This window comes from Micromesistius poutassou (genome assembly GCF_964030765.1).
Source record: "Micromesistius poutassou genome assembly, chromosome: 15".
NCBI lineage: Eukaryota > Metazoa > Chordata > Actinopteri > Gadiformes > Gadidae > Micromesistius > Micromesistius poutassou.
The window spans coordinates 7,131,065-7,154,932 of record NC_140285.1 but is presented as its reverse complement, the minus strand read 5'-3'; the positions used below and the strand labels follow the sequence as shown (position 1 = coordinate 7,154,932).

The window sequence follows — 23,868 nt, the reverse complement described above, 5'->3', positions numbered from 1 at the left end:
GTTGATTTGATTTTTTTTATGAAATAGGCCTACAATTTCTCGACAAAAACATTGACAGAATATTGGCATTTCATAGTGATGTTATTTTTTCATAGCTCTATGTTAATGTATTTGGTGCAAAATATGGTAGCAAATAGCTTCCTTCAAGAACGTTTTGTATTATGAGAATTCAGATTTGTTTGATGGGATTGTTAGCTATTAACAATGAAAAATATCCCACATTTAGGTAAGGTTAAAGTGAATGAACAAACAAATTATTAAACATTATTTTTAAAACTCAATTGTGGCTCTTTATTGGTTCTTTCCCCATGACTTAGTAAACAGTTTGCTTTCATTCAGCAAGAAATGTTTCCCCCATCCATCATGAAAGAGACTTAGAACAGTATGTACAAATTACTCATAAGCAGTTGCCACAAAGCTAATAATCAGCCAAATAGTATTTTTTACAGATCAAAAATAAACACTCTGCTTGCATGTAACTCTGTAACTGAAATGTTCAGTACATACTCTATAACATAAAAGATCTCTTCTTAACCAACATTGACTTGCAAATCAAAGCATTCGAGGCACATGGACGTGGATCCGTTCAAATATTTACACAGCAGGCCTATCTTGCTTGACGTGCATCCTAAATGAAGAGTTCCTACAATTTAAATAAAAAAGATTGTTCCTCAATTCTAAATGTACAAAAAGCCATTTATCTTTTTTTAACAGTGCAATACATTCCCACCCAAACCCTCTATGTGACAATCCCAGGTCGCTTAAACGGACAAGGCGAGATCTCTCGGCGCTCCTCTGGTCGTGTCTGAATCGTCCTCACTGCTGGGCCTCGGTGATGGTGATGACGTCGTAGTGGATGCCTTGCTGCTGGAGTTGCTCCAGCTGTTCGGCCGTGGCCTCTGTTGTGTACACTGTCTGGGACTCGACCATGGCTGCTGCATCCGCCACTGCTAATAATAGTTAAAAACAAAACTATTATCAACCACCGTGTGTGTGTGTGTGTGTGTGTGTGTGTGTGTGTGTGTGTGTGTGTGTGTGTGTGTGTGTGTGTGTGTGTGTGTGTGTGTGTGTGTGTGTGTGTGTGTGTGTGTGTGTGTGTGTGTTCTAACCTGTGACAGCAGAATGGGCTGCAGCCTCCAGTTCTTCTGGGATGACGATCTGCTGCTTGGAGCTGATAGGCAAGTACTGGATCTGACCATCATGACTCACTGCAATCTGCACACACAGAGGAAAGTGGAGAGAAGCATTCAGTTTGGACTTGGTTTTCTCTGCACCCTCTGAGTGATCAGAGAGAAAAGTTAAGGTTTAAGGTTGAACCCACCTGTTCCTGCAGAAATGACCCGTCGTGTTCATACTGGATGATCTGTCCATCTGCCATCTGGGGAAAGAGACGATGTGAAACCACAACGTTAAACAACCACAAGCAGAACCACAACCTGGGGGAGAGGAGGGTCTACATCTCAACCCCCCTGTAGCTGGAGCTCCGTACGCAAACATATTGGAGGCCCTGTCCCTCAAATCTTGTTCAAAGCGTCACTCAAAACACTTTAATACCTTTTAATATCTCTCCCTCCGTTCTCCGTCCCTCTTACTGCGACTGTATGCTTTTGAATATTTTCCTGTGGCTTTTTAATGATTTCTGACTTTGTTTATTATTATTATAATTATTATTATTATTATTATTATTATTCTATATCTAGAAAAGTGATTGAATTTAGAGACTAGTATTCATGATTATTGGTCTAACACAATGCATGTCATTTGGGTCAGGATCTTGCAGGCTTCACAGGCCAGGCTGTGGTCAATACCTGGATGTGGTTCCCATCGCCCAGCACCACGTACTCCTGGGGCAGCAGGTGCTGCACACCGTCCTCTGAGATGATGTACTGCACCTGCAGGGAGACACAGCGTTGGAGAACAGCCTCAGTCTGACATCAAGTGTTTCATGAAAGCATGGACGGCCATGGGAGGATACACAAAGCTACACACTCTAGAGTCAGCGTGGTGCAGCACTTGGTTTATAAACATGGCTGCTCCAGTAAAAAAAAAGTTACCCGCAATATGTAAACCAATGCACCTTGTTGGGACAAGGTGCATTGGTTTATCCAGAATGAAAATGATAATTGAGGTAAATGTTCTCTCCAAAGCGACCCCTACCTCTGTCACTTGATTCTCCCCTGTCATCAGCTGCTGAACAGTCTGTCCATCCATAGTGGTGATCTGCTGGATGTAAGACCCCTCCTCCTGACAACATCAATCAATCAATTAATCAATCAATCCTTAGTTATCAACCCAATCAATGGACAGAAGTAGATCTTAACAAACATGGCTAGATGAATAAAGGAGCTCCAGAACATGGCGGTGCTCTGTCAAGAGTGTACCTGGTCGGACAAGGACTGCTCCTGGGTCACGATGACGTGCTCCTGCCCCAAGGCCTGAAGCCGCTCCTGGGTGAGCACCGCTTGGCCCGACTGTAGGGCTGCTTTCAACATGGACACAAAGCACAAACCAATCAACACTCATCACCAGTATTAAGTATGACAATATAGAAACAAAAGTGCTGCTCCTAAAGGTTTAGGGGTCGAACCATAGTGTCACCAGGCGGTTAGGTCAGTCTACTAGTCTCGAGCCCGGTGCCTTAACCCCAACCTGCTCAAGGACTGGTTCATGACATTTAAACTAATTCATTATAAGTCACCCTGGATAGAAGCATCAGCCAAACTACCAAACTGTAAATAGTATCTAGTCCTAGTTATGTTGCCTTGCGTTTGGTTTCTGCTGTGCCAGGTGTGAGTTGCATTGATTCGGCCGGTTGGCGTTGCATCATGCGATGGTCGTGTTTGCCTACACTGCAGTGTGGCCAGGGCCTCTTCTTCGTTGTGGACGATAATCGTCTGCTGCTGGGGCGTCTGGGCACGGCCCTTGCGCACGGCGTTCTCCTGGTTGTGCAAGCGCTCCATGTGAAACTTGAGATGGCCATTACGGTTGAACCTGTAAGGGACGGTGCAAGGGAAGGGTGGGTGGGTCAAGAGTCAAGTTTACAGCCCGAGGTGCATCCACACGGATTAGACACAACTCCCCCCTCAAGCCAAGTTCACAAATAGACATGGGGAAACCACCAAAAGAAAGACCGGAAAGGGGGAACATTTGAGAAGGTATTCATTATTGTGCAATGAGGAGCCCTGATCTGATATTCAATAGGAGATTCAAATCGCTGTGACATTTAGGATTCAGGGATGGGCCCAGACGGTTGGTGCGCTACCTCTGTCCACACAGCTTGCAGGAGAAAGGCTTCTCGTTGGTGTGGGTCATCATGTGCCGTCGCAGGTCCTTCTTGTTCTTGGAGGCGAAGCTGCAGCTGGGGCACTTGTGTGGCCGCAGGTACGCGTGTAGATTCATGTGGTCCTGGGTGCAAATTTAAACCGGATCAGTTATAGAAAATGCATATACATTGTATGCATCTATTCCATGCATTGACAAAATAATAATGCATAACAAAATAAATCTTACCATAAATAAGCATTCATTTAACACTAAAATACTATTATTATCATTATATGATTTTGCATCTGTTTATGGTCTATATCCTGGAATAAAGCTGGGTTAAACTAAAAGGAATGGTTGCACCCCTGAAAATGGGCAGACTATGTGCACAAAACCTCAAATCCATCTCACCTCAAGTCATATTAACATATAGAAACACCTGTAACTGGGTAGGGACGGAAGGAAGGAGAAAGGAGTGGAGGCAACTCACTCTGACTTGGAGCCAGGAGGAGGCGGTGTAGTTGCAGTCGGGACACTTGAAGGTGCTGGGGTCCACGTGCGCCCTCTTGTGGTTCTCCATGTCCGAGCGGCCGTGGAAGGCCTCCATACAGATCCGACAGGAGAAGCGCTTGGTGTTCTGACCGGGGGAGCCCCCCGCGGAGGGGGACTGAGGGGCCTCACTGCTCAACTGACAACAGGAGAAGGGCTTTGTTAAAACAATGCAGGAAGTTTGGGTGTCACAGGCGGCACACGACCGATATAAGAATCCAAAACGGGTTCAACATCTCTTTTTCAAATAGCAACACAATACCTTTTAAATACAGATAGGACATATAGAACAGTACTACACTTTAGCATTACGAACAGTTGAGGCAGATATTACTGACAGTATATGGTGCATTAGTTAAACTTTTATAAACTTTTAGTGACAATGTTTTTGAACCATTAAAAAAGGAGGTGTGCGCTCCCAAGTTGTGTGGAGCTCTTGGACATACCTCCACCTGCTGCAACACTCCGTCAGCCAGCGTAGAGGTGAGGTAGTACTTTTCACTTTTCATGCTCTCTGATTCGCTGACGTCAATCACGGCAGAAGGACTTCCCTCATCGTTGCTGCAAACGCACAACAGTAATGAGTCATTAGGTTTGACTCTAGCCCATCCAGTCACACAGCTGGTGACTGGATGTATTTCAACACTATGAAATCATCAGGGATTGTTAGGGTGTGAGACTTAAGCTAGGGTACGCAATATATTTTACTTTTTTTTCTTTATTTTTTTGTCTTTTTTGTGTCTCTTGTCTGCCTCCCAACAGCAGTGGGTAAATGAAATGCATATATATTTTTGGCAGGCCTGTTATAAGCCCCTCAATTATTGTATTCGGCCTGAATGAAATGATTGAATGTCGGTCTACCTAACAGACTACCTACACACACTCTGCCCGTGCACTCATTGTACATGACTGGGGTCTACTGGAAGGCAGTCGTATTGTAGCAAGGAAAATACTTCCTACTTCCTTTTTGACAATGTAATGGTTGAGGGCACTACATTATCACTCCAGGCCTAAAGACACTGACTGTAACAGTGTTAACCAGGTGAGCTATCTGAGCCACCCTCTAACAGGATCTTGGGTCAGGGCTCATTCGCACTACATTCTTTAAGAAGGGTTAACAGTGTGCGGCTTAGTAGAACAAACATCGGGGGATTTTGTTCTGTGTCTAATATACTGGGTCGCTGCTGACTCTCCAAGGCTTTTGAGCAGACCTGGATGTAATATTCTGACTCAAGTCTGTGTGCTCCAATTTATTTATTTTTCTATATATAAAATTGTATTATATATAATTATATAACTTAACATGTCGTTGGACAGTGGTCTTTCAGTGTGTGACCCCCTTAAAATAGCTCTGCCTACCTGCATCAGGGGTCATCATATGTAGACAGTAGATTCTAAGTGGGTTAACCTAGCTCTGCCCACCTGCATCAGGGGTCACCATATGTAGACAGTAGATTCTAAGTGGGTTAACCTAGCTCTGCCCACCTGCATCAGGGGTCATGCCATGTAGACACTCGATTCTCAGTGGGGTGCCGAGTGCCATCCCTACCTGTATCCCGGGTCAGGGCTGTGGATCTGCTCCACGGCCTGCTCCACCACACTAAAGTCCCCTCCCGCCTCGTAGGCCTCCATGGCGATCTGTGCCAGCTCCGTCGTTTCCATGGCGCCCGCCTCCTCAAACGCCTCCTGCATCACCGTATCGCCGCTCTCAGACACGTGGAAGGTCACAACCTTCTGGGTGGACCCGTCGGCGGCCTTGCTGTCGGACTTCATCACCGCCACCTGGTGGACAGATCCCATCAGAGAGGGGTTAGGTGGATATGACGTTTTGTTTGGTGGTGGTGGGATGTTTTTTTTCTTCTGTTTTTTCCAGTCCATCGGCACCTGTAGAGAGTTGCCCACCAGCTCCCGGGCGTTGCTCATGTTCAACAGCAGGTCCAGTGCGTTCTGGGCCGACAGGTCGCTGGGTCCCGCTGAGGGAGGGAGGGAGGGACTTCTTAATAACAACTACCAATTACAAATTGAAGAAGACGTGATTGGTATGTGTGTAGGCACCACTCACCTGATTCATAGATAATGGTGGTATTTCCATGTGCATCTTGGGAGACGGAGGCCTTCCCTAACCCCTGGATGGGCTGTAGCGTGGAAGGATCTAGCGCCACCTAGTGACGAGAGAGGAGGGAGGGGGTTACTTATAAAGCAGGTCAGACGGGGAGCTGTCCTACCCCTGGAACATGGCTGAATCCATTGCTGATTGGAGGGATGCCAGTTTTAAACCCATGACTCACTACTTAGAAGACAAGCACAGTGGTGTATTTTGGGCCTAGCCCTGATAGCTCCAGATAAGATGGGTGGGGAGGGGGAGGGGGCGGGGGGGGTGTCGTAGACAGCCATTACCGCTATCAGTGCTTGAATATATGTGGTTAAATGAGTGGAATCCATTGTAAAAGAAGTGGAGTGGGCCAGATAAAGCACCATAATAACACAGCCCTCTGAATTATCTTCCCCTTTACTGCTGATTCATCAGGCAATGATGTCCATGTGGTGGAGCGTTTCAGTAACCCAGTACTGCAGGCAGACACAGATGACACACCAGACACCAACGGCACATAGTAGGACGCGCGTCAAAATGTTCAACTTGCACCCTTGTACCTGAAAGTTACCACGTTCAAACCCTTGAGTCTACCTGTGTGCCTCTTCAGCCAGACACACATGCACACGTCACAAAACAACAACTGCGCGGCGAGAGGGAGGTGGTTCGGTACTCACGATGGTGTTCTGCATTCCCGGCAGCACGTCCTCCTGCTGCTGCTTGAGGTCCTCAATCTGCTGCAGGGTGAAGAAGGGCTGGCGGCGGCGGCGCACCGGCTCCTCAGGGTGCGTGGCACTCCAGACCTCGAAGGCCTCCGGGTGGCGGCACTGCACGTGCAGCCGCAGGTTCTTCCGGTGCTTGGTGGTGAAGTGACACAGGCTGCAAGAGAATGGCTTCTCACCTGTCCGGAGAGGAATGCACATGGACGGTTTAGGCCTGGAATGGATTTATTTTTAAGGAGAAGCTGGGGAGGGAGATTGGGTAAATTATTCACTAATCTAAGATCTAACAGTACTACTTTGTTAAAGCAGAACTTGTACGGGCGGGGAGGGGGCACAGAGCTAAGAATTGCTCCTTGTATCCTGTTTTGTTACAGAGATATTCTCTGAAACAGAGAATCCGTTTCTACAAGTGGAAAAGGGGATTCTACAGGTGCTGGTCTACACAGTGTTGGAACCTTGAAAGACACTTTTTATTGTTTATATTAGACTTTACATAGTCTGATTTGTGGAATTAATGATAAACTGATGAGGTATAACTTAAAACAGTGTCTTCACATGGTGGGACCTAGGACTGATCATGTACAGTGAGCTTATTCTTTAGAGTGGATATGGCTTGTGTCCTACTTACCGGTGTGCTTGATGGCCAGGTGGGACACCAGGAACTCCTCCTTGGACGTGGAGTACTGGCAGTAGTCACACTTGAAGGGCTTGTCGTTGGTGTGGGAGAGCTGGTGGTTGAGCAGCATTTTCTTGTTGTCACACGTGTAGTCGCAGTACTCACACTTGAACCTGCCACACGATAACCTTAATGTTAAAAGGAGGATTAAAAAACAAAAAAAGGGAGCACATGCAGATGCTTATGAAAAGATGGGACAGTTGCAGTTGGGAAATGTAATGCAAGGGAGACAGTGAGTAACAGGGGGTGGAGAACATGGTCTCATGTGTTCTCAGAACGTGGTCTTCTGTGATGCAATGATTGGGATGATTTATTATTGGGATAACAAAGGAAGGGCTCATAATGCAATACTGACTGGCTGTCTCCAAGACTTTGGATGTGGGTCAGCAGGTGCATTTTAAACGTGTACCGCTTCTTGAAGGACTTGCCACACTGTCAAGGTGAAAGAGAGGACGGATATTGTAGGAATATCATACAATTACAGTAATATAATTGATAACATGAAGGTCAATAGATGTATCAGTGAGGGAGGGGACTGAGGTTTGGCTGACCTTATCACACATGTGAGGTTTCTCAGTGCTGTGGGTCTTCATGTGCTGGGTGAGTCTCTTCTGCATAGGGTAAACCCTGTGACAAATTGGGCACGGGAACTGGGAGATTTTTGGTAGCTGAGAGAGGACAGGAAGAGATTACTTAACACCTCAGGTCAACATAACGCAGATTTTTGTTGCCGCTGCAACAGCAAACAAAAACCTTCAATGCTATTTATTTAACAAAAAAAGATTTCTTTTTTTATTTATTTTAAAAAAATTCTTACCATTTCCATTTTTCTTTTCCTATAAGAAAAACAACAGTAGATTAGCAGAAATACAAATAAAACATAAGTTTATACCAAACATGTCTAGGTGTCTTGTCTGTATTGGTTGTTCTACAAGGCTAGTGCGTATGCAGAACTATGGCACTTGCTTCTCTTTGTTGTGGACGGCGGAGTGGCGCAGAACATCCTTCTTATACACGCTGCTATAGTCGCACTCCTCACACTTGAACGGCTTCTTGCCCTCATGGTTAAACATGTGCTCCTGCAATAGACGGCCACAAACCATCACAACCACAATACATCCATCTCATCTCCGTGGACCTTATGAATGAATTCATGTTCTTACAGTTTCTCTACATTTCCTTTTTTTTGTGTAAATTATTGTAAAAAACGTCTACAACACGATCAACAAAAGACAATGTGGTTATACATTAACATTATGATTGTAGGTTTCCCTACCTGTAAAGCATGCCTTATGTTGCATAAGTATGTTATGCATAACTGCTCCTTGCCTTGCTACTGCTTGCTACTTAGCCATGCAGAGGGCAACTTGTGCAAAGTGCCACCGACTGACCTTGAGGGAGGACCAGCGCTTGCAGTGGTAGTTGCACTGCAGACACTTGAAGAGCTCTGGCTCGTTGCCCTCGTGGGAGTCTACGTGGAAGCGCAGGTCCTCCTGGGACAGGAAGCGTGAGCCGCAGATCCAGCAGTTATGGGGCCTCAGCAGCGGCTTGAGGGATTTGTAATAGCGACTGGAACATAGTGGGGCAGTGTTGAGCTTAGGGCGAGAGCATTTACGATTACTATTTTCTAATTGAGCAGATGATTACATCCAGAGTGAAGTACAATGAATTCAGATCAATGGAGCCAGTAAGGGTTAGAAAACACAGTACCATTGGACTGAAAGTCCATAACCTTAGCAACTACACAATCCTGCTCCATTATGTCACGAGTGGTATATACACACTAAAACATTACTCCGGTAAGAAAGAAATTCTGGGTATGGTGTCAAAATCGCAGCGCTCTTACTTGCGGTTCATGTATCTTCTATACTTCTTACGGAGGAACCTCTTGGAGGGCCGGCCTCTTTTCTTAGGGAAGTCATCCTCCTGCCCGGCATTGGAGGACGGGTCTTTGTTCTCAGAGTCTGATTGGCTGACCGAGGGCTCAGCCGTGTCTGGAGATCCGTTGTCTGTGGGAGCATTGCCCAGACCAGAGGAACTGGCCTCATCAGGGTCTGCAGCCTCTATCTCCAGTTTGGGCTTCTTGGCAGGACTGCCCTCGTCTTCTGGAAGAGGCGAGGGTATATAAAATGAGGTCCCAGTGGAGGTGCATGGAGCTTTATGTAAAGGCAGGCCTGTGGCCCAGGCCATGCGCTCATTGGGCCACATCTTGTTTCAATTCCTATCCATAAGTAATGACTATGCTCCATCAATCACACGTTCAGTGTATAAAAAGTGTCCTGCTTATAAAGCAATGACTTAATGATCTAATTACGGCGTGCGTCGTTGCTTTCCAATTCCTATTTAAAATCAAAATAAATCCCTTTATCAGGCTTGAATCATTTATAATTTTTTGTGGGTATGTGTATGGGCATGGGTATGGCACTGCTCTCACCGATCCCCTCTTTACTGCCGTAGCCCTCCTCCACCAGGCTGAACTTCCTGGGACGGCCCACCTTACGGCGAGGGCGTCCCTGTGAGGAGGAGGAAGAGGGAGAGGAGGAGATTGGAGGAGGAAGATGGGGGGGCTTCACAGTAGCGGGGGGCGGCTTGCCACTGTTTTCTTCGTCAGCTGGGTTATAGTCGCTATCCTCTGGGGGTTGGGGGGTGGGTTAACAATGGTATAATGAGCACAAGAGGGAAACATGTACAAGCACATTAATGACCATCAGCACAAGGTTGAAAATCACCCAGACCTGCTGGATCGTCGATGGCCCCGGCGTCCACAACCTCGTCGTCCTCTTCCTCCACCTGCTGCGGCGGCTCATCCGTCTTCTGCCTGGCGGCCCTCCGCTCCTCTGCCTCCTCCTGCTCCTTCTTACGCCGGGCCAGGGTCTCGCTCTTAGGGGGGCGTCCGCGCCCTCGCTTCTTCTGAGCAACCCCTGCAGAGCCAGCACAGAGGACAATATGAATAATGCTTATTACATTGTTCTATATTTACTCATTTAACTGAGAACGGAAAACATTCAAGCCAATACAATTCAATAAGAAACCAATAAATGTGAGTGCTGCTTGAAAGCTTTATGAATCCGGAAGAGGCGGGTCTTTAGTATTTATTTTTGACTGGTCACTCAACAACATTGTGTGTCACTCACTATGGATAAGAACCTATACCTGCGCTTCTGAAATGCTTATCCCGCATGTGGTTTATGAGAGTGTCTTTGGACGTGCTCTTGTATGGACACATCTTGCACTTGAACTGCTGCACGATCACCACCTCCATCATCTCCTCCAGCTCCGCCAAGTTCGGCTGGCGGTCCCCACTGCCCTCCGCCATCTCTACCGACATGTCCGAGTCCCCCAGCGGTCCGGGCGTAACCTCGGGCCCCTGGGAGCCCTGGGGCTCTTCCCTGCTGGGGGAGTCCAGCATCGGCACCAACTCCGGTTCTGGCTCCGGCTCTGGCTCCGGGTTGGCGCTGTAGGTGCCGCTGCTGCTGATGAAGGCCCCCGGCTGGCTCTCGCTGCTCTCCAGGGCCTCTGGGAGCCCGCCGGACCCCGCGGTGTCCGCCATGGGGTGGTGGTGGTTGGAGGAGGAGGAGGAGGAAGAGCCTTCATCCGCGTAGCCCTCTCTGCTGTTCTCCACATAGCAGTTCAGCGGATGCTGCTGCTGATGGGAGTGTGGCCGATCGAGGTTGTGGGTTTCAACGTCGAAGCCACCAAAGTCATTGTCGTCGTCGTCGTCATCGTCATCATCGTCTTCGTCATCACTAACGTGACTCCCTGCAGTGCAGTGAGAATAGCCCGGCTGCTCCGAGTCGGCCGCCGCCACGCAGTCCCCTCGGTACTCGGTGGGGTACTGCCGACCCGTCTGCGCGCCGTGGTCGGCGCTGCTGTCGATGTAGCCCCGCGGACGCTCCACCTCCGCCTCGCCACCGCACTCCAGGTACTCCTCGCTGCACTCCACCACGTAGTGACAGTGGCTGGTGGGGTTGGAGTCCGCCCCGCTGCACTCCACGTAGCCGGGCAGGTCCCGGTCGCCCCCGCTGTAGTCGGCGAAGTCCGACCCAGAGCGCGTTTGGTCGGGCTCGTCTCCGGAACACTCGCCGTAGGCGGACGAGGAGGATTCGCCCGTCTGGTCGGGGCCGCAGTCCATGTACTGGGAGGGGTGGGAGTGCTGGGGCTGGTCGGGCTGCTGGTCGCCGCTCTCCTCAGCGTAGCCCGAGTATCCAGGCCGGTAGTTGGGCTCCAGGTTGCCATGCAGGTCTCCCTGGTCCACGCAGGTCGAGGTTGGTCCCTCTCCGGAGGCCTCGGTGGCTATTCTGCTGGACAGAGCGGAGGACATCTGGGCTACCATAGGAGCACCTGGAGGAGAGACATAGCATAGGTGGCCACTCAGATACAGGTCCAAAGGAAAATACCCTCAAACATGTAGGCCATTTGAGGGTAAGACCTATCTTGTCCTTCTTAAACTTAAATTATCATAAGGGTTATCTAAAGAAGAAACAAAAAACTAAAAAATAAATAAATAAATTGTAGGTATTATGTGATGATCTTGGCTACTCTACACTATGGAGAAATTAGCAAAGCAATTGAAGTTGAATAGAAGTAATGAGGAAAAATATTAAACAACATAAGGATACACCAAGCTTACCATCATCTGGCCCTTGCAGTATCAGATACTGGGTGGTCTCTGCTCCTCCATCTTCTGCGCTTGTTACTGCTATGCATCCTACAAACATCACACCAGAGGTAGGAATCCTTAGTTGATTTTAAAGGGGGGTGAACCCAAAATGTTTATATTATGGGTGGTTTATTTGTTTATATTTAATAAAGAATTAACATGAAACGAACATGTCTTATATGATCGTCAACATAATAATCTATGAGTACATATGCAAAATCGCTCATCATAACACTCAAACCCAACAAAGTTACTATCTTAGCATAGCTTAATCATAACCATTGAGATAACACTTCTCCCCCCCCCCTTCTGTGAACTATTAGCCCAAATTGCATTTATTTCAAATTCCAGCAGACCAAGGTAACACTTCAAAGAACCCCCAAAAAACCTGTATAACACTTCTCAGCGCCCCACCGACCAGCCCCGTACCGTTCATAATGTCGGGTCCAATGGTTGACTCTATGATCTTGTCTATGGCAGAGCCCAGGTCTGAGGAGGTGGATGCGGTCGAGTCGGACACCATCATGGCTCCGTCAGACACCACGCTCGAGTGGACCAGCACCTGGGCCGACTCTGACACCAGCACAGACTGTGTCACCGTGGAGACGCTGGAAACGCTGGTGGACTGGGCCACCGAGGAGGAGTCCGGGAGGTGCACCGAAGACACCCGGACGTCCGTGCTGGAACTGGTCTCCGGGATGAACACCTTACATGGAGGTAAAAAAAAAAGAAGACGCTTAGGTGCTTATGATGAGGGAATGAATAGACACTCAAGTCCCTTCCGAGCAGTGAAGTGGCTAAGGTGGTTGTCGACCAGTCCAAAGGAACGTATCCCCCACGTCCTCAGTCATCCTTGAGCCAACCCCTTCCTGCTCCTGAAGTGAAGACAGTTAACTAAATTCACTGTAGAATGCTTTGGATGCAAGTGTCTGCTTAATGACTAAATAGTAAATAGGCAATGAAGTTCTTATCAACTTCTTTGAGAGCAGCCTGTGCGTAGGCAACGCTGTTGTTGCTTTTAATTTGTCTCTCCGTTTATGAACTCAAAAGAGCTTTTTAAAAGGTATTACCAAAAGACCCTCTGAGCTTTGTCCCACGTGGCAGTCAGAATCTGGGATCTGTCCATGCGGAGCAGCAGCATCGCTGCTGTCTGCAGACATGGCCTCCGATGACTCCACACCCATGCCACTCTCTGAGGGCTCCTCCAGCCCAGAGGGGCCGGCATCACTGCTGCTCTCAACCTCATTCTCCTCCAAATCCATCACTGTACACAGAACACACGAAACACCAACGTCATACCATGTGTTAAAATACAGTCAGCATTGTAATATACATGTCTTAGGTCATTATTTATTTTCTCTATTACAGAAAACAGGACTTAAATTATGTAATTTAAACATTATGTATGCAGACAAGGAACAAAAAAAATAGATGGAAAAAATAGGCTTATTTAAGAAGAATATAATAAGGAATAAGAAGGAATAATGGAATATATGTGTTTGTTTTCACACTGATTGGAGTGTGTTCCAAAAGAAAAAACGGACGGATTGAGTAAGTTGTTTATTTGCGAGCATGGTTAAGTTATGTTTTTAAACATTATGCAGACAAACCGAAAATAAGTATGTTCTTGACAATATATATTCAAATCTCTGAGAAGTCTGACACGGCACACTTTGAGTTGTTCAGATAAAGCAGTACGTTCACAATGTATTAACGATGCTAAGTAAATTCACCAGATGCTGGTTTGCATTTCGCACTTCTATCGCATACAAGGATACGTTACAACAAATCTGCAAACTGTATTAACGTTTCACTTGGGCGTTTTATCGAGAGACCACAATTAAGTCGCATGCGAAAACTATTATGGCCGGACATATTTGACTTGTACGCTGGGCTCTTGCTTGAGTGTATCATAACATATACTACAACCTTGAACACTGACTAGCTGCCTGCTAGCTATGTGGCTAATATAAACAGGCCTAGCTGTCCTTCTTCTTGCCTGCTCGGCGTCGCCATTTCCGAGCTCCTATTTTCCACTCAGGCATTCTAGAAGCTCTACTGGGGACCTCGAGGGCCTGAGCTACAACAGACCGCCCAAATGCCGTTCCTGAAGGAAATTATTTAATTTTCACCCTCCATCCCGTGATTCACGTCTGTTTTCCTTACCGTGTGTTCACGAGTTGAATCGTATATCTAGTTGTAGGCCGGTTGAAAAGAAAATACATTTGCGAGCAGTACTTTTTCCGCCATTCTAGTCGGGCGCCATGAGTATGTCCTTGCTTCCTGTTCTTCAAACCGGATCTTATTTATCGTTATGCTGAAAACAAACAGTCGTAGGATGGAATATTTTTTTAATTAAGTGATCTGAGTGCTACATTATTTTTTCAATATTCTGGTCCAACGCGGCTCTTTTCAATTCGAGATATTTGTTGCCGTTTGGTGGACTATTGTGTTGAGTGGAAGGCGTGTTACGCAAATCGGTGCGGAGTAATATGTTCCTCGAGTAGAAGGATTATAAATGTATGAACTACTCATCTGAATTTAGTCCCCAAACTAACTCGTAAAATATATGGGATGTTCGCACAAAGGGACATTTATATTCCTGGGGTGTCATTTAAACATTAACGGTTGCAGCTTCATCCCAAAATATATGAATATATTGTCACGTAATGCATTTATTCCATGCCTATCAATGATGTGTGCATAAATAAAGAATTCGGTATTGACTCAGAAATATTTAGTTGTAGTATATTTATTGGAATTAAATGTCAACTTAAATATACAAAATATCTCATTTTATAAATTATTTCAGTGAAGGAGACACGCAATGCCACCCAGTGCAAATAACTGGCATCAAGCCAAAATAAACAAATTATACAAAACAAACAACATTTTGACAAAAGAAACATTGGGCCTATCTATTCCTTAAAAATTAAATACTGAAATGGTCTGAGCCTGTCAGACATAACTTTATTCTGATCTGATGCAGATACTGTTTTGGAGAGAACAGTTATGGATACAGCTATTGCTGCTGTTCGCATCCATAACCTGTTCACAAATGAAGAGTGATGCAACTACAAAGTCTCACACTTTAAGTACCTTCATCTGAGCCTTTCAAATAAACTACGTGGTGCCGCTCATGTGATTGTGTGGGACTCAGGCCCCCAAAAATGGCTGTTAACAATTTTGCATTGCATATGACTGTTCACAGTTTAAGAGGAACAGTCAAAAAGATATTACTAAATGTTATTTTGATTGTATGTTGTCACAAGTGTTCTTCACGTCAGGAATTCTCAGGCCTGCAGACTGGAGGCGTCTGAACACTGGAGGAGGTCGTACTTGATGTAGCCAACACGGTTGACCTGGCGACGAGAATTCATACGCCAGTAGAAGCGATCACGGCAGAAGTAAATGTGACCTAGAGTTGAGAGAGATTCAAATTGACATGTAAGCTGTAGAAAACTTTTCATACACATAAAGTACTTTGAATTTTTCTTATAGTTCAAATAATGTGTGTAACTATTCAGATGTTCACCTTTGTGTTGGAATACATCGTGGACGTCACTGGGAACGCCAGCGAACACCAAGTCAGTTGTCCGAGGATATCCTTTGTCCATCTTGAGTGTCTTCACATCAAGCCTGGTAGCATGAAAGACATATATACTGACCATGATTTTTTAATACAGGCATAGCAAGTGAGTTTCTCAGAAAGTCTCCAGAAATTATTGTAGATATAGCATGCTTCAGTGTTATTATAGTAGTAGACCCATAATACCAATACTATAGACATAATCACTTATAGATACTGGGTAGACTGAACTTCAGCACTGGATAAACATGTGAACGTGACATGTGAACTGGACCATTACAAAGCATGGTCCACCTGAGTAGGGATGGTTCAGAGGTTTCAACCACTATGTTTTCAGTTCCCAGCGAATCTCACCTCCAGTAGTTCTCCCCGTTGAAGAGCAGGACTTTGCTATTCTTTCTCTGCACAGATCCCTCCACCATCTGAACGCTGCTCGGCAGGCCCAGCTTCTCAATGCTGCGGGGTCCAAGTACCTTCTTGCCAGTGTACACCCAGAACTGAGTTCCTTTGAACACAATTGGAAATATTTATGTTAATGCAGGGGGCAGGATAGTGTAGAGGCTACTAGTGTTCGAATCCCAGCCATAAGGTACTTGGTTTGATCCTCAATGTCCGCAGCCTACCACTGTGGGCATCCTTGAACAAAATGCTTAACCCCTACTTGCTCTTCACCGCAATTGGTTTATGTGTCCCATTACCAAACTGAGGGAAGATCACTCACCTGCAAAGAAGTACATCTTTTTGGTTTCTGGGTCCTCAAAGGCAGAGTCAATCTTAGCTGGCAGGGCCGGCCACCCCTCAGAAATAGCAAATGGACCCTTAGCCTTATTGCTGTTGGACTTCTTCCAGTAATATCTGATGGAGAAAAAATATAAAAAGTTAGAACAAAGGCCCCGCCATTTCCAATTTATGTTTTCTTTCCTGAACGTAGACAGACAGGTGAATTGCTTATTGGCCTACCCATCCTTGAAGAAGTGTAGCACATTCCCAATCTCGGTGATTGCGTCAAAGGTCGTCACCTGGCAGACATCATTGTCTGGATCTACAGGTGTGGGTGTGTGTGTGGTGGTTGGTGTGGTTGGTCTGCGGGTCGTTGTGGTGATGGGACCCGGTGGATTTGGGTCAGGACCGGTTTTAGGGCCTGGGGAAATACAATTTTAGAATTGGACAATAATGGTTGCTTGTGATTGAATTTGCATTTTTTATTGAGAATACTGGATGTTGGTTTGTTTTTATTTTAAGCAAGTGGGCTTACCGTAGAGATACTGAATGCCTTCAACATCGTCCTTGTTTAGGGAAAAGTTCTCGATGAAGCTGTACATGGGAAACATTAGTGCATCTCTGACGTTGGAGTGGTCCAGGCCCAGGGCATGTCCAAACTCATGGGCTGCTACCAGGAACAGACTGTACCCTAGGGGCAGAAAAAGAGCAAATTAAACTTCAGAAGTCATAATTCATCAAATCTGTCATCTTATAAAAATGGGACTCTGTGTTTAATTAATTGTCGTGTTTTGTTTTTTTTGCTCACCTTGGTCAGGACAGAATCCCCATTTGGTGTCTGTATCAAAATCATTAGTGGTGGAACACCATAGCCTGCCGTCATTACGTCCATCGCTAGTGCACGAGTCGTACGTATTTCCCTGGAACTGGAAGGGGAAGCGACAAGGCTCGCCCTCTGAATTTCCGCCGATCACAGCTGTGTCTGTTGGAGCAAAGAAATTAAATTGTAAATTAAAAAAAATGTATTAGAGGAAAAAGCCACTGTGCTGTGGTGGCAGTAATTCATCGATCATACACCAGGCAAAAGTTGGCTACTCACCACGACTCGGGCAAAATCCAAATTTCTTGTCGTTGTCAAAGTTGTCAGTGGTGGAACACCAGCGGTAGCCGTCATTACGACCCTCCGAGGTGCAGCTGTCGTACGTCTCCCCAAGAAATACGAAGGGAAATACGCATGGGCTGTCATCGCTGTTGCCTCCGAACGTATACAAAACTGCGAGGAGTAAACGGGAAAGGATGGGGAAAGATTATCGATGTTGTCAGCAATCCCCCATCCCCGAAAGCTTCACTTTTAAGACGCTGTGACATGGCCCATAATATAACTTGTCGATCTTACGTTCACTGGGGCAGAATCCAAATTTCTGGTCCGTTCCAAAGTCGGCTGTAGTGGAACACCAGGGCAGGTTATCGGAGCGTCCGTCCGTGGTACAGCTGCTGTACGACTTTCCGAGGAAGGTGAACGGGAAGTGGCACAAAGCTCCCTCTGCATTGCCGTACAACGTCTTCACAACTTGTTTGGGAAAGAGGGGATAAACAGAAAATAAAGAGCTCGTTTTTATTGCCATTAACGAAGTGACCACTAGGTGGTGGTGTTCGGTAAAATACTGCGGGTGATGTGGAAGTCGGTTCTCTCATAGGCCTTCGTGTTCCTACCTGTCCCTTGGCCTAGGGTCCAGAACTCGTCATCATCAAAGTGGGCGTCACCTTGGATCCCTTCGCCGGGGGGGTAGGCGTGAGCCAAGAGGCCGTCCTTGCCGTCAAATGGGTACGGGTCCCCATGATCTAGCATAGACAATTGTATGAAATAAGTATATCAGAACAACTCATTTTCAAATATTCGAGTTCATCACGGTAAGGATTGAGAGAGAGAGAGACGGATTTGACCCACCGGCTTTCCCGAAGGATATCATGATATCGGCGTTGCCGTCAAATAGACGGGTAAAGGTGAGGGGAGTCACGTCACTCCACACCTTGAAGGCCCTGGCGAAGGCGTCGTCGGTCAGGGAGGCTGCCATATCAGGGGAGTAGTTCAGGATTCTACAGGGCAGATAGCCATGTATTCATTAACATCACTCATAGGCAACGGCAATGTGGGACGATGGTGTATACAACTGTATCTGGATACTCTTATGTAATCTGTAATTTAAAAAGTATTGAAGCATCACCATGGTTATTTAAAACTCCCTTTCAGCAATCCTTCAAACAGTTCACTTCCTGTCCCTTCCTGCCCACCTGTAGGTGACGTCGTTGTGGTCCCATTTGAGGTCTCCATCGAAGGACTTGTAGCTTTGAATGTCTGGGACCCCGCAGCGGGGGCGTTTCATGGTGTCCAGCGTGGTCTTGTCCAGCAGTCCGGTCTCCTCCAGACCCATCTGCCTCTGCAGCGTCTTCAGAGCCTTGGAGGTGGACACAATGGACTGGAACCCGCTGCGTTGCAGAGTCTCCATGTAGCCAAACCTCTTCAGGTATTTCTGGGGTAGAGAACACAAAGACACGCACAAATGAGTACAGGGGAGAGCTCACTGTGTTTTAAAAATCAGTTTTGACATTGGTGAGCTTTGTTCATCTAAATTCAAGGCTTCACCTCCTCGATGGCCAATTCTCAAACAAGTGATCATGCCATCTGCTACTTACATCTGCCATCTCCATGTCAGTCATGTTTTTGATGACATCTCCCGGGAAGGTGACGAACACAGATCTGACAGGAAGGCTCAACGTCTCCATTGTGCACATCCCCAAAACCAGCAACGCTATCGCAGTGGACCTCATGTTGAGGTCAAAACTATTTGAGCTGTGGCTGGAGAGAACTCAGGCAGTTCAACTTAAAACAAAGACACCCAGCAGAGTAAACTATCTCAATGTGTTGGCTTCTCTCCTTTGTTTTGACGAGTGGTGAGTGTTGTTCTCCTTTGTGCACTCCTAGTGCAGCACTGCTGTATTTATGCAACATAGAGTCTTAGTCACTAGACCTCACCCCCTCTTACACCTAACCTCAGGACCTCCCCTTTAGAAACGTATGTTGATACACTGAAGTGGGGAACTTCCAAACTGTCCCCATTTAGCCTTTCACAAGAACCCAATGAATTGTGATTGTTTTGTTCTCTTTTTGTAAAAATTGAAAGGGGGTGGATTGTTAGGGGTAGTTAGTGGTTATAGCCTACTATTTAATACATCTAATTACAGTCACTAAGACAAATGTTTCACTTCAAACTGGCAACAGTATTGACAAATGCAATGTTGCAGTTAAAATCCCTGTTACACTTTGTATGTATGTCTCAATGTCCAACTGCTTATTGATACTACATGTGTCAATGCTTTAGATTTTTAATGAAGGTTAGTTTCCCTTTAGGTTCATGATAACACCTGAGGTACAGACAGATGCTGGCTGTGTGCCTTGTGTCATGTATCACTCCTGCTGGGAACCAGATAATTGTATTACTAATGCAGAGGAATTTTTTTTTTAAATAAAAGTTTACTGGATAAGAGCTCTTTTTATGAACCGGTCATGACAGTTTTAGGAATAAAACAAAACATCTAGCATCACCATGGCTACAACAAGCTCAATACATAAATATGTCAGACATATTGGACATACAAACTACAAAAATATGTTTCTATGGTTGCAAATATAGGAACATGATTTCATTAATACACAGGATCAGATGTTATAATCCCTTGTGCCACAATCCAAGGAAAACACATATTCAGAAGCCCCTGCCCAAACCAACCCTTATAAGCACGCTGGCCACTAAGCTACCAACCAATGGTGAAAAACACAAGACAAATGGCCCAACTAATAGCAGTATGCTGTATGCAGCATTTCATTGGGGTTATCAAGTGGGCACCCTGGCAACCAGCATCCTGGAGTCACCCCCCTCTATGCTGCCACCACATTGCCACATTTAATGCATCTAAATACTCTCTTTACTGCATCGTACCCCTAGCCCTACCACTAACCCTGATCAAACAAACACGTTAGCACATTATAACACCCTTGTGTTCATCTGACACTTTTTTGCAAGTATGAATTGCATATTTTCTTTGTTTTTGATTAGAAGAGTCATGCATGTCAAATACACAAATATTTGAAACACATTGATTTACCAATAAAATCCTAGTAAATAGATTGCGATTTTTGTGTCTACACATACAGGAAATTAATGTAATGTCATTGCTAGTCTATGTCGAGAAGAATGCAATTTTCACACTACTTTTCCCACAACAATGACCAAATGACCAGTTGCAATAGCTTGCATGGCCTTATTTGGTGATTAATCTAAGACTATACGTGTTGTTGTATTTTTCCTTTAAAAGGGATCTTGCTGACTTCCTCTCGTGTGAATATACCAAATTCAACTCTAATGTCTTCTTTCGACTTGTTGAGAAAACACATTAAATACTTCATTGGATTGCACCTTAGACTATTTGTATGTGTATTATGACTATTACTGTCATTATCACTTGCACAACCATTTCTGGCTGAATGCATGTGAGTGTGCACTTGAATGTGAGGTATATTTTACATAGAGGCCATGTTTCTTTCTTCTTGCCATACTTTCAAAACACATTTAACAGTTTAATATTTGATGACGCTAATATAGGCCTATTAGCTTTGCTGAATTAATAGTTTTAGTATATTATGTTGGTCTGCACAATGATTGTTGTGGATAAGTGATGAAGTTATTATGTTTTGATCCGTCGTTCCGAAGTTATTATGACTCACTAGGTTACCACACAAATGACCAACCTTACCATTGAATTGTCTCTATCAATCATCATGATGAAACATGCCTACCCAGTCACATCTCCAGATGAAGTCAAACATAAAACTTGAAAACAAACCACAACATGAAAGAAATCCATTCAAACGTTTGGTTAATGGTATTATCTTAAACATTCACAATAGGCAAAATATAATATAATATATATTATATTATAAAATGGCCTGAACCATGTATTGATGAATAAATGAACAATACAACTTTTAATGTATAAATCCCAAAAACGCAGATGTGTTTAATTTATATTCAACCCCAAGCTCTAATCCTTTCAAGATGATTCAAGGGCAAATGAGTGTTGTCAAGGACAATTTTTTATACTATAAAAGTAGGTCATCATACGGTTATAAGGGCATTTAAAAGAAGGAAATTAAAACCATTGAATCCCTCTTAACACATTTTATGAACATTCTTGTATATTTTACCAGTGAAGCCAGTAACCTTACTGGAGTTATGCATCTTCATTAAAGTTTATATTTAGGAAATTGTTTTTTAATGCTGTCTGAGCAATGTTTTAATTTATATTTCATGTGCTTTTGTGCAAATAAATCAATAATATACTTCATGATAAACACAAATTACATAATTTGTCACAGAAATATCTCAACAAGTACTATACATTCATGTAATTTGACGAACAAAAACGGTATATATATTTTCTTGTGATAGCCTGAATATTATGGTGTTAGGCCAGTTCACTGACCAGGTTTTATTTGTGCTGCATGAGCATCTTGGGCCAACTTCAAACAGAATCCCTGGCACACACTGTCTCTCATCTCATGAAGTTTTCACGCTCATAGAGACACAATCACAAGGTTATTTCTGCCTCTGCGTGGCTCCCCGGAGCATCCCCAGGCCTGCTTTGAAAACATCTGCCACTGATTTTACATGGCGTCAAAGGCTTAATGAACACGGCTCCATGAACGTAAATGCATGCCACATTTAATTTGGCTCTGCCACTTCTTCTCTCAAACAAACACGTCCGCACTGAATGCTTAAAAAATTGACGTTGTTGTTGTTGGGCTTCGCTCCCGATTTAGCCTGAATCACCATGCATGAGTCTGTTGGTACACAGCAGGCAGCCAGACTACGTCACGAGTGCATGAGTGGAAAACATGATGGTTGAGCAGTCGACCCTTCATGTCAAAACATAAACATGGATGGAATGTATAGGATTAGGTTAGGAAACGTTGGCATGTGGGGTCTAGCCTTTGCAGACATTGCCGCCTTCCTATTTGTTTAGGGAAGAGGTAAGAGAGTGCTGAAGAAACACAGCAGTTAATAAAGTCCAGCAAAATGTGCCCTAGAACCATGCAAAAACCATGCATTTGTGTTTTTTTACGATTCAACGTCTCCATTTTACTACCAATTGTGATTGTGACAACCCCTGTTTGGTTTCAAACTGCAATATAAACTATAGTGTTTCTCGTGGGTCGTTTAAGTGACCAAAATCACTTCCTGTCTGGTATGGTTTCTGTCCAGCTCCACTCCTCAAACGCCCACCACAGACCTGTGTTGACATTGTGACGTTGTGACCATGCTACTCTGAAGTTTGTCACGGTACTTTACCCTGCTCAGCTCTGCTGAGTGAGCATTTCCAAACTATTACCCTTGAAAGAGTTGAAAGAAAAGTAAGTATTTTTTAACCCACTTAACCTTTCAGGCATAATTTGATTGATCTTTTCCATTTGCGACTTTTTGAAAGAACTCCTAATATATTTGTATTAAAACACACACACACACACACACACACACACACACACACACACACACACACACACACACACACACACACACATAACACACACACACAGCAATGAGTCCTGGGAGAATGATTAATATGTAAATAAAAGACATACCATAAAACAAAGCTGGTCAAAAGTGAGACTATAGATACCAGGACAGAACGCCCCCGTATGGAAGCGTACTTGTGACACATCTCCACTACCTCCATTGAGTCAAGCAGGTAAAGTCTGCCATGGAGGACTACAGCCCTGAATCATGTTGGCCTGGAGCAGCAGACGGCTGTTTCCTTTATCAGATAATCCTGTTTTAGATGTTCGAGACCATGAGTCATATTAGACCTACCCATTTGTTAGTATCTTTGTTTGTTTCAGCAGACCAGCTGATACTAAAAGACATACAACACATATATAATTGATATCAGGTACCACAGCAGTAAGTATTTATTCATATTTTATATTTATTTTCATTCATTTAAATAATGCCAATATCACATTCAGCCCTATAATGACCAGTAAGGTAATACGACTGAGAGCTCAAGCCCAAAAACATCAGAGTCAGCACTCAGGCTCCATCTCATCAATATGCTTTGCTGTATTAGCAGCCAATGAAGTTGAGCTCCACTGTAGTGCGTCACATTGAATAAGTCACTTCCATGATTGGATCTCAACAAGTGAGCAAACTCTGTGACTCTAATGAATCAAACAGGATGTGACAGAAGACCAGCAGTGTGTAGTACATGGTGTGCCTGAGAAGCGGTTATGGTGCTTGCCTCACAGTATATCCTTAACCGTAATGGAGGTTTTGAAATTATTGTGGGGACGGGTAGCGGTGGCTGATGGCGGAGGTTCCTCAAAATGAGTGTGAGATTCTACGCGATCTTAGTAACCAAAGTAGGAGTGGATTCCACTGTGGGACACATCCAGACTATGACTGCTGAGGGCCTTGGCCTCCGACGGCGGGCCAGGGACCGTGGCATTGACTGGCTGGCTAAAGATGTGTGTGGCTGTAGGGG

At 45.0% G+C, this 23,868-nt stretch overlaps 2 protein-coding genes across 5 annotated transcripts; both read right to left on the bottom strand.

Moving 5' to 3' along the window:
• Nucleotides 1-278: 278 nt before the first annotated feature.
• On the bottom strand, nucleotides 279-14,244 carry znf335 (zinc finger protein 335). Of its 4 annotated transcripts, none has more exons than XM_084480055.1 (28): nucleotides 14,130-14,244; nucleotides 13,034-13,227; nucleotides 12,393-12,669; nucleotides 11,934-12,011; nucleotides 10,457-11,644; nucleotides 10,039-10,224; nucleotides 9,738-9,935; nucleotides 9,150-9,408; nucleotides 8,695-8,872; nucleotides 8,270-8,382; nucleotides 8,121-8,139; nucleotides 7,855-7,971; nucleotides 7,659-7,735; nucleotides 7,256-7,431; nucleotides 6,583-6,806; nucleotides 5,876-5,975; nucleotides 5,698-5,786; nucleotides 5,363-5,595; nucleotides 4,260-4,374; nucleotides 3,755-3,952; nucleotides 3,263-3,405; nucleotides 2,849-2,991; nucleotides 2,382-2,479; nucleotides 2,158-2,244; nucleotides 1,809-1,892; nucleotides 1,322-1,378; nucleotides 1,110-1,215; nucleotides 279-950 (listed from the first exon to the last, which is right to left on the bottom strand). In XM_084480055.1, the coding sequence occupies exons 2-28, from the start codon at nucleotides 13,223-13,225 to the stop codon at nucleotides 817-819; spliced, it is 4,869 nt and encodes a 1,622-aa protein (XP_084336181.1). In that variant the 5' UTR covers nucleotides 13,226-13,227; nucleotides 14,130-14,244; the 3' UTR covers nucleotides 279-816. The 4 variants fall into 4 exon arrangements, with proteins under 4 accessions (XP_084336181.1, XP_084336184.1, XP_084336183.1 ...); XM_084480058.1 differs by having other exon boundaries at nucleotides 7,256-7,416; XM_084480057.1 differs by having other exon boundaries at nucleotides 9,150-9,405.
• An 891-nt stretch (nucleotides 14,245-15,135) lies between these two features.
• mmp9 (matrix metallopeptidase 9) lies at nucleotides 15,136-19,206 on the bottom strand. Its single transcript, XM_084480117.1, has 13 exons — nucleotides 18,967-19,206; nucleotides 18,565-18,803; nucleotides 18,221-18,369; nucleotides 17,986-18,114; nucleotides 17,669-17,842; nucleotides 17,372-17,545; nucleotides 17,081-17,254; nucleotides 16,808-16,963; nucleotides 16,513-16,693; nucleotides 16,274-16,407; nucleotides 15,907-16,057; nucleotides 15,499-15,602; nucleotides 15,136-15,381 (listed from the first exon to the last, which is right to left on the bottom strand). Exons 1-13 carry the CDS (start codon nucleotides 19,099-19,101, stop codon nucleotides 15,257-15,259), a joined length of 2,025 nt encoding a protein of 674 aa, XP_084336243.1. The 5' UTR covers nucleotides 19,102-19,206; the 3' UTR covers nucleotides 15,136-15,256.
• Between the last annotated feature and the right edge of the window lie 4,662 nt (nucleotides 19,207-23,868).

Excerpts from the sequence above, each read along its gene's own strand:
- mmp9 (XM_084480117.1), bottom strand. The coding sequence starts at position 19,101 with ATGAGGTCCACTGCGATAGCGTTGCTGGTTTTGGGGATGTGCACAATG. Across the intron at positions 18,370-18,564 it reads CACAACGACGTCACCTACAG|AATCCTGAACTACTCCCCTG; the intron begins GTGGGCAGGAAG and ends TCTGCCCTGTAG. Across the intron at positions 16,964-17,080 it reads GGGATTCTGTCCTGACCAAG|GGTACAGTCTGTTCCTGGTA; the intron begins GTGAGCAAAAAA and ends TTCTGCCCCTAG.
- znf335 (XM_084480055.1), bottom strand. The coding sequence starts at position 13,225 with ATGGATTTGGAGGAGAATGAGGTTGAGAGCAGCAGTGATGCCGGCCCC. Across the intron at positions 8,383-8,694 it reads AGCGCTGGTCCTCCCTCAAG|GAGCACATGTTTAACCATGA; the intron begins GTCAGTCGGTGG and ends CGTCTATTGCAG. Across the intron at positions 6,807-7,255 it reads CCTGGCCATCAAGCACACCG|GTGAGAAGCCATTCTCTTGC; the intron begins GTAAGTAGGACA and ends CTCTCCGGACAG.